The 13,572-nt window shown below is 36.3% G+C and overlaps 1 protein-coding gene across 4 annotated transcripts in view; it reads right to left on the reverse strand.

Moving 5' to 3' along the window:
- The window catches only part of alpl (alkaline phosphatase, biomineralization associated), a 28,038-nt gene extending 14,886 nt beyond the window's left edge, over positions 1–13,152 (reverse strand). Inside the window, exons 1-8 of one of the 4 annotated variants that reach the window (XM_082155024.1) lie at positions 12,996–13,152; positions 7,194–7,319; positions 6,331–6,450; positions 4,437–4,552; positions 3,183–3,357; positions 2,253–2,428; positions 1,261–1,401; positions 766–835 (exon numbers count right to left, since the gene is read on the reverse strand). In XM_082155024.1, coding sequence (XP_082011150.1) covers positions 766–835; positions 1,261–1,401; positions 2,253–2,428; positions 3,183–3,357; positions 4,437–4,552; positions 6,331–6,450; positions 7,194–7,263 — 868 coding nt within the window. In that variant the 5' untranslated portion in view covers positions 7,264–7,319; positions 12,996–13,152. Of the gene's footprint in view, positions 1–765; positions 836–1,260; positions 1,402–2,252; positions 2,429–3,182; positions 3,358–3,519; positions 4,403–4,436; positions 4,553–6,330; positions 6,451–7,193; positions 7,320–10,369; positions 10,702–12,828; positions 12,973–12,995 lie in introns of those variants that run through there. The other 3 variants (XM_082155025.1, XM_082155026.1, XM_082155027.1) reach the window with 3 other exon arrangements.
- Positions 13,153–13,572: the final 420 nt, after the last annotated feature.

Below are 13,572 nucleotides of genomic sequence, written 5' to 3' on the forward strand. Positions count from 1 at the left end.
TGTCCGTTTACCTCACACAGACATGCACTGAAAATTTCTAAAACTTTTAGCCTTTTATGTTCAAACCGGAGTCAGACAAAGGTGGAGAGACTAGAAGAAGTGACAACATGTAGACAACATTTCTGAATGGTTAGTTAATGAATTTATGTACCTTATGTGTTATCATCCAGTCATTGATAAGCATATTCTGTCATGATAATCTATAAATCGCGTTCCCGGGGACAGGGTTTATGTAAATTTTAGGGTTGGTGATGTCACTAACCCCGGGAGGAAGCCTACCAGCCGTTTGTTGTAGTCCTTAAAAAACGATTTCTTTAAAAGCAAATATCTCCCTTTGCTTTGAACTTTGAGCATTGTAACTTTGCACATGTTGTTTATGCAAACAGCAACATTACATACTAACTAAAATTAAAAAAGTGAAATCATAATAATCAACCACCCCTTTAAGCCCTCATGTTTGTCATGTGTCTTTGACAAATATTGTTTCCTTTTATCTCTGGTTGTAAGTCTATGTTCATGTTCCTGTCTTTCATGATCTGAGTTTTCATGCCACGCCATGTTTTTGTTTCATGTTTGATCTTGTTCGTAATAAACTGCACCTGGGTTGTCAATAACCTTGCCTCCAGTGGATCCCTATGTTGCAATAATTTACTGTTATTACTATAGTAAATACATGTAGTAACGTGTAACTAAGTCACCTTAAAATAGTGTCACCAAACATTATCTCAAAAAAGGTCACTTAACTAGAATGTTTATAAAACTCACCCAACAGATAATCCACATTATTTGGATTCAGGGAAAGGAGATCCTTCTTGTTCCAAACATAGTAACCTCTCTGATTACGCAAAGGTTAAGAGAGAAACAACAAATAGGTTAGAGAAATAGCAGTACCATCTTATATTTAGATGCTTTATAGAATGTATAACAAAGCTTTGATCCAATATCCTGCAACCAAATCTCTATAATCCAGTTTCACAACAAGTACAAATTTGTCTTCATTTGTTATTAAGTGCACAGTTGTAAAGCCTGCTTTAGAGGCCTCAAGAGCTTCAGATTCAGGGAAGTCAATAAAGAGGGCATCATCAAAAGAGCACAAATACACTGCCAGAGTCAAGCAAAGAAAGAAAATAAAAAAAAAGATTTGTCAGCAAAGGCACAGCGTGGAATCGTTTTTTTTTTTTTCTGAAATGAATTGAACATGACATTGTAAATGAAAAGATGGAATGAAGTGCCCTGTTTTTCCCTTGTTTCATCTTTCACCTTATCCTTCACTCTGTCAGTCCACTCCCCCACAAGGTTCCTGCCATCCTTGCGTGTACCGTTGTTTTTCTTGTCTCCTGGGTATTCCACATCTGGTGTGTTTTTGGGGTACATATATTTCCGCCCACCCCCCATAATTACCTGCCCATCCAAAATGAAGAACAAAAGAAAAACATCACACATTTATTGTACACACTGCAGTCTAAAAGAAAATCCAAAATTAAACAAAACAGTTTAAGATGTTGAAAATGTAAAAACATTATGATGTTAAATACAGTAGAAATATTTAAGATTCTGCACTATTAAAATGTATGCTACTCAAATAATTTGTAATTAATAGTTTAAAAATTATATAACAATAATAATAGTTCTTATAATTATTAATAATGATATATTAATAATAATAATAAATAATGTTACTAAAATATATCTAATTTATATAATACATTTTACAATATGACAATTATATTAATAATAATAGTCACAGTAATAATAATAATAATAATAATTATTATTATTAATATTAAATCATGTTAATAAAAATATAATTTATTATTATTATTATTACTAGTATCATTATTATTATAAATGATTATAATAATAATACATTTTTAAAATATAAATATTATCTATAAATTATTTTACCATAATTATTATTATATTATTATTAATAATAACAATACTATTTTTTGTTATTTTATTTTAAATATTTATTATTATTAAATTGTATAATACATGCTTAATGATAATAATAATAATAATAATAATAATAATTCATATTTTAAGTTATTTTATTATTATTTGTTTTTAATACATTATTTGTTTAAATATTTATTATTATTATTATTACTAATATATATTAACATATACCATGGTGGAATAAAACTAGGCAAAGAAACACAATACTAACAGAAACAGACATTGAATGACCAAACACAACACTATATAAAACCAATTCATAAAACTGGGGGGGAAATCATGAGAAAACTCACATTAATGTCAGGGATATTTTCAAAGAGTTGCCTGGCAATGTCTTTGCATCCACTCTGCAGTGCTTCGGCTGGCATATCCCCGTCTGAATACCAGTCCCGATCTACACAGTGGGCATACGCGGCACTCGGAGTGGCATGGTTCACTCTTGTAGTTGTGACGATTCCCACTGATTTGCCTGGGGAAAAATACAGATACTATATCTATATTCTAGTTGATTACTTGTTTTTTTCCTGGTCTATCTACTGATTAAATGATGGATATTTAATCAACAGACTAACTTGCAGAAAACTATCTAAAGGATGCACTGCATCAGCTTAGAAATGTTGTACAGGACAAGGAAACAGCTTGATTTAAAGCCACGTTGTCTGGCTAAGGTCAAGCAGTTGTATGGTACACTATTTAAATGCATTCTCTGAACACAAGCACCCAAGTGAGAGAGCATTTTCCCCTGTACTCACATCAGGTCAGGTTATCAGTTTGACACTGATTAGACCGTCCGCCTTTTAAACCTCTCAGCTGGATTTTAAAATGTTTATTCTGGTCATGTTGTGCAAATTCCACTCGGCTACATTCACCTCTACCTTCAGCGGAGGACTTCCGTCTTATAAAACGCTTCATTTGTTTTTATTTTCAACATGAGAATAAAATATGAGAAAGCCGCCTGCGTGCTGCGCTCATCAGTCAAACTGTCACTCTTCTCATTTATTCCTATTCCTTCAGATAAGGACGTGTTTTCCCACTTTCTGAAATCCTTTATCTGCTCAACCTGGGTTTATTTTGTGCAAGTGTCACCTTTGTTTCATTCATGCAAAAATAAGATTAAAAAAATAAGACCAGAAACAAATATATCATCTATATTCTAATTATAATAGAAGTCGGGACAGAGGCATTATAGCTGCTGTATGAGAGGATTCAACAAAGCATCTCACCTGAGTCTTTGGCCCATTTAAGAATGGAGGTGACCTCGTTCCCCTGAGTGGTGTTGCACTGGGATCTTACAGATGCTGCGCTCACTCCAACCGTACCCTCGTTGGCTTTGACCCCACACAGATATGCTGTGGCAGTGCCTGCACTGTCTGGTACCTGAGCATTTGTGTTATATGTCTGGGGAAAAAACATGCACAATTTTAATAGCTGAAGGGATTATTTCACAAGAGCACTTAGTGTAGTTCTATAATTGTTTATTTAGCATTATTATGCATTTAGCATTATCATAAACATCCACAATGGAGATTTTTATGAGTCATAAAGACTAAAACCACTTGCATTTTTGTGAGTTATCTTGAGTGCGGAGTGTGGTGTTCGGACCCTCGCACTTCGGTCTTGTTTTATTTCGGTTCTGTGTCGGATTCGGACATTCATGCTACGAGTGTTGATATTCTGTTGCGAGCGCACAGGATGAGTATTCTCCTGTTCTCTCGCGCTCTATCTTGCAAGCGTGCGGTTTCGAGTTGGCTTGGGCCGTACGCTCTTCTGTCTGTGTTTGTCGCTGTGTTCGGTCGGTGTGCGGAGCAAGAGGAGAAAGGCTTCCTCCATCTTCCAAAATCTGGTGGACCTAGAGCTTCCTGCTCTCCCCGATGGCCACAGAGGTCACCCCCTAAACTGCTTGCCCTGCCGGCTCCGCCCAAACCTTCTGCCGTGACGGCTTCACCCAAGCTACATGTACTGTCCTGTGCCCACTACATCAGCTGTGTCTCTCTTGGAGCTGTTATCTTTGTGGGGTTCTCCTGACCAATCTGATGAGATTATTTGTCCTGGATTGACTGTCTCGCCTGATTCCAGCCGGCCCTGCCCTGATGTGTCTGCCTCGCTTTCTCTGCCAATAATTCTTCTTTCTAAAATCTCCCCACTGGATCTATCGGTACCTTGTTAGTCTTGTTAGTATCTCCACCATGGCCTTCCACTAGGACTCCATATAAAGTATAATACAGAAGGCTTTATTGGATTAAGAGAAAAATATACATAAAGCCAAAAAGAAATAATCAGAGATAATAACTGACCATAGTTCACCATCCTCACTTTTAATAATGGTTAACATCTGTGAAAAATGAGAATCATCATCCCAGAACTGTGGCTGAATCAAACTATGATTTAAGTCTGTTCTCTGTGAACCGGGATGGGCGACAGCATGGATTATGAACACAAAGGAATGGCATGATGGGATTACAACACAAGGGATGTACCTTAGAGAGGGCAACATAGGGGAATTTGTCCATCTCCAGTTGTGTTTCCTCACCGCTCAGTCCATTCATTTGACCCTTTAGAATCCGTGCTGCTGTGACCGTAGATATACCCATACCTACCAACAACAAATGTTGCCATGATTAAGACAGACTATTTTGAACAATAATGCTTTCCTTCAAGCACCATCTGTCATGAATAACATGGTCTGCCTGTACCTAAGAAAGGAACAAGCCATTCTCAAATGAATTCTTGAAGTTTATCAGAATAGTGAGATGAAATGACTACTTGTCATTTAACAACCTACTTAAAAGCACAACCAAATTAGAGTACAGTTAAAAGTCTCAAGCTTGCAGAACTGTACAAAACTGTATAAGAAGAAATGTTCAAAAAGCACAATCACATTGAAAAGAGTTCACAGAGTCTGTCTTCAAACCTTATACTCGTAGAACGCTTAAAATGAAATTATAAAATATTACATAAAATGTATTTACTGCAATGTGTTAATAATGCATTAAATGAGGGTTGTGGCTTGAGTTGCAACTATGAATTGAAAACGTATCTGAAGTACTCTGGACTATAAAAAAGAGCAATTAAATTTGAGTACTCTAAATGTTGAAGCAAATGCTTATTAATTTACCTTGACATCTTATGTAAAATATATTCCAATCTTCAATAAAACTATAACTTGAAAAGCAAGTAATCATTGACTCTTAATACCCCAAGATCAATCTTGCCAGCATTTTCACAGTCAACCGGCAAATAAAGTCCTATTATATCCATGTGTGCAGTCTGAATTGAATGTGATGAGATGAAAAGACTGTGTACTGCTAAATAATGGCAATATACTTTTTTATTGAGTTGTCCTTGCGGGCACATAACAATGCTATCAGTGTATGTAGACCAATTCATGAACAAATGGCTCTTGTCTTTTAATATGTTCTTTTTTAGTGAATGAAATGCACACAGTGTGCCGATCCTTTTAATGTATCATACAAATCAGTTACCATTTGAAGTCAATCCTTGAATGAACTTAACATCATATGATCATGACTCCAAATGATTTATATCATCTATAGAATGACAAAACACATATGAAACTTCAGAAGTCTTTTCTGAACTTGGTTGGCTGACCTCCAAGAAAATCATAAGACACATTGTCATTTAAATAATCTTAATGCATGAACCAAACAGGTCAACTGATCGAAATGCTTTTGTGTCTCTATTTCAACAGTCGCTTCTGGAAAATCCTGTATGTGAAATCATCCTTTTTTGTAACTGGTATGTGTTTATTGTTGTTGTGGAATAAACCCAACATGACAGTGGTTGAACTGAGGGTTTATAAGATATATTCAACTCAGGTGTTTTATACCAGCATTGCTCAATGCTTTCCTTTCACAGGGACGTAGTGTACAATAAGCTAAATAATTTCCAATAAATATGATGATTTCTATTGTTCCTGTGATAATCTTCAGTTTTCAACCAGAATAAATCAAACTGCCTCTTCCCTCCATCCTTTTAGTGCCCAAGCTCACTTTGAAACGCATTGCGCTTTCAAATTTGTCCAGAAGAAACCTGACGTTCAAGCTGACGTTGACAGTGGTTAATTTGCTTATTTCTCATTAACTTGATATCCATCACTGCCTGTGTTAATGCTTAATTTTGAAGCAGGTCCACACTCTGTAACGGTGCTTTTAAAAATATTTAACTCTTTTTGTTGGACCTAGTATTGCACAAACAGTTTTCAAGGCTTGGTTTAAAAAATCTAAATCAAAGTGGATTGATATTGTTTGAAAGAACAGAAATGAAAATTTATTTTAACTTACGGTCCATACTATAATCAGACAAATATCTCATGGTAAAGATCCACAGGGATCCATGGATGCCGTGACTTACCATCACCAAGAAAAAGGATGACGTTCTTGGCAATGTTCTTGTTGAGCTCTTGGAGGGTCAAAGCAGTTTTTAGTGAGCGCTGAGCCCAGCCCTTCCAGAAATCAGGGTCCTTCTCTTGTTCTACAAGCCGTAAGAAAACATGTTTATACGTTTGCCCACAAATGAGAACACAAAACCAGCAAAGATGCTCCTGCAAAACAAGATAATGATAATGGCCTTATACGGAAGTCCACATTTAGGGATGATGAGTATGCAATCTCTCTCTAAACTTAACTGAGCTGAATATATAACAAATGCTGGACAAGAACTGAATTTCGATTTTATGCATATCTTCTTCTGTCCACATAAGCTTCTTAAACCCACAATCACGTAAATGAACATATCTGGGACCATCTGACCTGAGGGACCAATCTTCTTATAGAAGCTGTCGTACATTTGAAATGAGTTTTATTCTATGCCCATACTTGGAGCAAGGTCGAAAAGAAGACTATTAACTCTATGAATCAAAGACACTACAAGCAAACTATAAGGCAGGGCTCATTCATGTTCCAAAAGTCCTGCTACTGTCCTGCAGAGTTTCGTTCTAAACATGCTTCAACATAAATGTTTGTAAATATCCTGAAGTTTTCCAGAAGATCTTGACTAGCTGGTTCAAGTGTATTTGATTTGGGTTGGAGGTAAACTTTCCTGGAAGTTAAATATCCAGGAATAGGATTTAGCACCACTTCTATAATGTGCATTAGTATCTTATTCATTTTTAAAGAGACAAAATGCTTATCATTGCAGAGAAAAAGTATAAAAGTATGCAATTGTCCTATCTAATACAGGCAAAAGACCAATAAACAAAAAGTATCTTAACTGACCTGGAAACTGAGGCTTTGCCAAACCTTCCCAGACCAGGCAACCGAGGATAAGGAGTGCAGCGACCTTCATTTTGTCACCGTTTGCAGAATAACTCACGTTCCAAGGATCTCAGAAGACTCTAAAACCTGCGGTGAAAAAAGTTTTAGTCAGTACTAAAATATTTCTTCTATTCCCAATTTAAAGTTCAGAGATAACTAAAGTAAGCCGTTCATATGCTGATTTGAGCTCTGTGTCAGTGTATTTGTTAGAGCGGTCTGACATAATAATATTGGCTCAACCAATGCCGTGAGTTTGGGGCGGAGTTTCCTTTCTCCAGCTATTATAGACCTCCTTGATTTGAAAACAATCATTATTGTTGCCGTTACGTTTGGTGACAGAAATGACACACTTCATCTTTAAGCACAGAAAACAACTATTTAACATCCCAAGACTTGTTTTTTCCATTTAATATTATATTCATGTGTGAAAACAACTGAAATAAGAGGACAGATTGTTTCAGCTGGGGATGTATGTCACAAAAACTGATACAAACAAACATTTAGGGCCATATTTGAATACAAGTTCACACCTGCATTAGTATTAAACCTCTCTGTCTTCTACTCTTTAGTCAAGGTCACTTTAACGGGATTGAGTGCCGTTGCACACAGTGCTTTAATAGCCATGACAAAGCTGATTAACTGGACACCTCGGTTCTAAGACACAGGACCGCACGATTTCTATTATGAACACACAATTCCTCAGCTTACTTCACATCCTTTTAATGAAGTCTTTAGTCATTGCGCAGAAAACATCAATCAACATCAAAGCCATACATTCAATCAACCTATACATTGCCCATGCTGGAGCTTTGACCACATGGTGTTGTTTACATGTAAAACTGGGGGGAAAAAGCCACGTAAAACATTGAAATGCACAGCTATATGGTTTACATAACTGTTTTGGTGACACTTTATATTAGGTGTCATTAACTACTATGTACTTACATCAAAATTGTTAGGTATTGTAGGAAACTCAGACGTGAAGACCAGGAGACTCTAAAGGAGCTGTATTTTATAGGCATTTGGTGGGCAGTCCTTAAAGGTATGGACTTTACACACAGCCTTAGTGACCACTAAACAAAAGCATCTAAAACATTACAGAAACTTACCCCTGGCAATGAGAGATTAAATCATTAAAGATTAAATCAATATCACTTATACACTTGACTTCCATCAAAGAGAAGAGAACTTAGAATAGAAAACACAAATGGTTAATTGTTATTACACTGTCTTTTAAAATTATACTTTCCACAGTATACAATGCTACTTATTGTGTTCAAGTTGTATTGAAAAACAATTTAGTGGCAGGCTTCAATAGTGGTGCAAAGGTTCAATAAACTCACGGTTCGGATCATATTACTGTTTTTGAGTCAGGGATCGGATAATTTTTTGGATCAGCAAAAGAAATTGAGGGAAGGGGGGGTAATGTAACTTTGCTTTTCATTTATTACGTAAAGCCTACTTTAAGTACATCGACACCACAGCAAAAATCTTGTTTTTAATAATTAAACATTATCAAAGACAAGTGAATATTCAGTAATAATGTTCATTGTATAAATTCAATTTAGATTAATCTTTGTTAAAGATGTGTTTTGTTGTTTGATTAACATTAATTACCTAGCAGCAGATATTAATAGGCTGCTGTCACTTTAAGCCCTAATGAATGAATCCAATATAATGATACACATCTGATTTCTTTCTCAACTGTTTAGGTTCACTTATGACATAAAAATGACTGTGTTTACGAGAATACCAGCAGAGATGGGTTGTTTAACATAACTTTTTGTGTATGTGTCTGTTCAAGCACAAGGAGACGCGAAAGAGGAATAAAGCCTCAGTTTATGCGTGCTTCGGGCGCGGGTGTGCGCACAGATAACAACGCGCGATCAAGTTTTCTTTCGCCTCTTCTTGTGCTTGAATGGTTTAAAATCGTAAATTGGCAAGAAAAAAAAAAACGTGCAAACTGCAAATGATAAACTTTCACTCTAAGATGGTTAAACTTAGCAATTAATCTGCGAATCACATGCGTGCCGAACCGCAGGGCCTGGTCAGTAGGGATCACGGATCAAGCGCGATCCGTTGCAACCCAAGGTTTCAGGGTATGATTATGTTTAAGGGTGGGTTAAAGGGATAGTTCACTTTGAAATTAATTTTTGGTATGTTTTAGCTTACCTCAAGGGCATCCAAGAGGTAGGTGTCTTTTTTTCCGCAGTAGTTTCAATTTTGATATTTTTAGGTCAAACCGTTCTTGTCTGTCAGTCATATAATGCAGGTCGATGGTCACTGTCTCAAAGAGCATGCACAGAGTCCAAATTAAAACAATTCCCCGTCGTCCAAATTAAACAATTCCCCATCGTAAGTACACATTGATGGCCTAAGACACGAAACGAGCAGTTTGTGTGAGAAAACGAACAGTATTTATATCGTTTTTACCTCTTATACACAGCCATGTCCAAGTGATCTGATCTGACGTGTACGCAGACTGGTGCATAGATATATACACTAGATGTCGCCTTGTCTACGGCAGTTCATTGGAACGAATGTCTTTAAGGCGACATCTAGTGTATATATCTATGCACCAGTCTGCGTACACGTCAGATCAGATCACTTGGACATGGCTGTGTATAAGAGGTAAAAACGATATAAATACTGTTTGTTTTCTCACACAAACCGCTCGTTTCGTGTCTTAGGCCATCAATGTGTACTTACGATGGGGAATTGTTTAATTTGGACGACGGGGAATTGTTTTAATTTGAACTCTGTGCATGCTCTTTGAAGTGGTGACCATAGACCTGCATTATATGACTGACAGACAAAAACGGTTTGACCTATAAATATCAAAATTGAAACTACTGCAGAAAAAAAGACACCTACATCTTGGATGCCCTTGAGGTAAGCTAAAACATACCAAAAATTAATTTCAAAGTGAACTTTCCCTTTAAGATGTAAGGGACCAATATTGGTCCAAACCCTTTGGTGTTTGATTATAAAACAGTTCACTACCCAATCACTAATGCAAGTCATTTAGAACATTTGTTTCCTGTGTTATAATCGACACACCATTGCACATCGACTTGAACCAGTAAACTTCTAAGCACCCCCCACTAGTTCTAGTTCTGTTACGGAGAGATTTTTACCATGAGGCTCATTCACAAGCTCTGTCAAAAACGCAGTGGGGCTCCAGCTGGCACTACTCTAGAAGCCAGTCTGCAGGTGAAGAAACACAGCAGTGCCAAAACACAAAGGAACAGCAAACCGGAGAACAAAGTTGTCAACAAAACAGAAACTCCTTCTCGATTCATGGCATCTGAATGTAGAGATGTTATTCTCTTGGAAGAAGAAAAAAAAAAATCACATCCAAAACAGAAAAAGAAAACCACCTATCCTTCCGGCACACTGGCCTGAACTACAACCGCGAATTAGAGCTGCAAGTATGTGCTCAAGAGGATTAGATTAGTGTTATTACTGATGGAGACAATCTTCCTTCATGCCTTCATCTTACAAAAAGAGACTTTACATTATTCATAGGAACATTAGTGAATAATATATTCAGACCTATCAAAATCAATGCTTTCTGTAGGACATTTCATCATTTCAGACAATTTCATGTCTACCCTAGAGTGGCATCCCACACAAAATCAGTTATGTTGTTTTGTCAGAACCTGTCCTGCTTTGTTAATGCCAGTAAACCCCTGAAGGCATAACTGCAACTCAATCGCTCTAATAAACAGGAACATTAGATCACATCATGTAACATGATTTGCATTTTTAACTCTTAACATCCTAGAGGCCATTCGATCACAGAACACTGACATAAGAATTTTATTAGGCTGTACATCTTGGTAAACACGACAAAACAAAACAAAATGAATCTAATTATGCTGATGAGTCTCTAAGAACAACAAACCGTTTTAAGGAAAGAGCAGAAATTTTAAATGTTATCAAGTTTATATAAACTGAAGCTGCACTGGGCTTTCTAATGGTGCTATTGTTACATCTACAACTACATTAGTATCAGTGCATACAAATCAGTTGGGCACATGATCAATAAAAAGCTAACAAACTCATATTATGTCTGGGAAGCACTTAGGAAGTTGTAAAACAAAACCTTTTATTCCTGTCCCTGCATCGCATTGTTTTCTCTTTATGCTGTTTCTATTTTTCTTCTAATTCTGTTATGCTCTGATTTAGACAAGAAAACCTTTTCTAAAAGCCAACAATCACAAATATGAGAAAGCAGAGAAAGACAAAAGTGAGGCACAAGGCTGGAATTCATAGTCTGACAGAATGTCACAGACCTGTCTCAACAGTTTGATCCCTCGTCCAAACTTTCTAAAGGAATGCCAACGGAATTTTTTATAATAATTTGGAACCAATCATAATGAGATCAAACAGGAATCCTTGTTGGAATCCTTGAAAATCCAAATAAAATCCTACATGAACTAAAATTCCTATTTTTCAGGTTTTTCATCAAACATGATTTTATTTGATTCTTAGATGCCTTTTGTTTTTGTTGTATCCAGTTGGGATTGTTTCCAAATTACAATAGAAATTACATTCGTTCAGATCAGCCAGGAAAACAAATTCAGTGGTTTAGTAGGGTAAAACTGTACAGAAAAGTGAATTTGTGCCCTAAAATGACATAAATGAATACATTAAAGAACCATTTCCAATCTAATATACACAAAGTGTAATATAGTTGGTGTACATGAAAAAATAAGAGTAATATTCAAAGGCATATGCATCGTAACCTCTAACATGTTGGTTTTTTCTTTAGACTGACCAACATGCACTTAGACTATTACGTTATTCATAAATAGATTAAAATGCAATTCATATAGACAATTACTTAAATACACCTCTTTAATTAAATGTTTTTTTTGCATAATCTTTTAATATTGATTCTTTAAAAGTGATGAAGTGTTATAAAATAGCATTCAAATATAAGAAAAAACTTCTGACCACCAAATCAAAGTTAATGTGATTTAACCAACACGCAGGAAGCCATTACACTGTCATGTGACAAGGACACCATAAAACAGAGAGCACCCCTTCAGACCTTCGGGAAGGTGTCAAGGTCATTAAAGTTTTTAAAAAAAAAAATTTTTATGTATAACATATTTAAAGCCCAAAAACTTATGCCTGACATGAAATTTGTAGCAAATGTTTTTGCCTTAAAATGAAAGTATTTTTGAGCAAGAAAGGTATTTTAGTATTTGATTGATGTATTCAACCAACATGAATGAGTAGCCTACATTTCTTCTGTTTTACATATCTCATGTCTGACATTTATTTGTCATCAACCTATATTTTGTCTTGCTTTGTCAGATGCATTAAATCTATGTCTTTACAGTTATAATCATCTGCCACTCTATAATGTACCAGTGTCTCGTGTGCAGTGGTGCACAGAAAAGCGATTCTCTTTTCAATTACATCCTTTCATCTTTTGAGATCATATACAATGTAACCATTGGATGCCAACACGCGATTACCGCTCGACAGAACAGGAAAACCATCAACATTTCCCACATCGCTGGAGCGAGTCATTGTGAATCGCGAATTGTTTAATTGCAGTAAAGTTGGAAGAGCGACTCACCGTTATACAGAGATCATTCACAACGCAACTTGTTGGATTGGTTTGAATGAATAACAGCACAACTCCCCAACTCTTCCCCGCGTTGTCATTAGAACTCCAGTCACATGAGGCGGTGTATGAACAGAGTCATTCAGCAGATAACCAGCGCTAAAAGTGATCCTACTCACCCCTGTGCTCGTGTGCTGTGTCCGTGCACCTCTGAGATTCCAGCAACACAGGACTCACGTTCACGTACAGTTGTCTAGTCGGGCTTTTATAACGCTACACAACGCGCCAGCCCAGGAGAGAGAGAGAGAGAGAGAGAGAGAGACCCCCGGTTAGTAGAGTCCACTATAATTAATAGCGCTATCTGAAGCGCGAGCTCCTCCTGTTGATAGGAGCCGTTTGAGTTGAAGAAGAACATCATGTATTCGATTTGCAGTTTTAATTTCACCTCGTACATATCTCCTCTTTCATTCATTCTTTATTTGCTTTAAACAACAATATTTTCAAAGCAGCAGACATGCCAGATTGCAGATTCACTTAAGAATGAAGCAGTGTAAAAGTAATGAATAGATTGCAATGAAATATAAAGATATAATAAAAGTGATATGTGCATCAGTGCAGCCTTAAACATTGAAGTTGGTATTTTTTTTTAATTTCACGTGTTTATGTATCCTATATATAAAGGTCATATGATAGCCTATATAAACCTAAATAAAGGTCAAGTGGTGTATCAAATAAACAACACTAAAACGTACAGGA

Source organism: Leuciscus leuciscus (genome assembly GCF_965113295.1).
Source record: "Leuciscus leuciscus genome assembly, chromosome: 23".
NCBI lineage: Eukaryota > Metazoa > Chordata > Actinopteri > Cypriniformes > Leuciscidae > Leuciscus > Leuciscus leuciscus.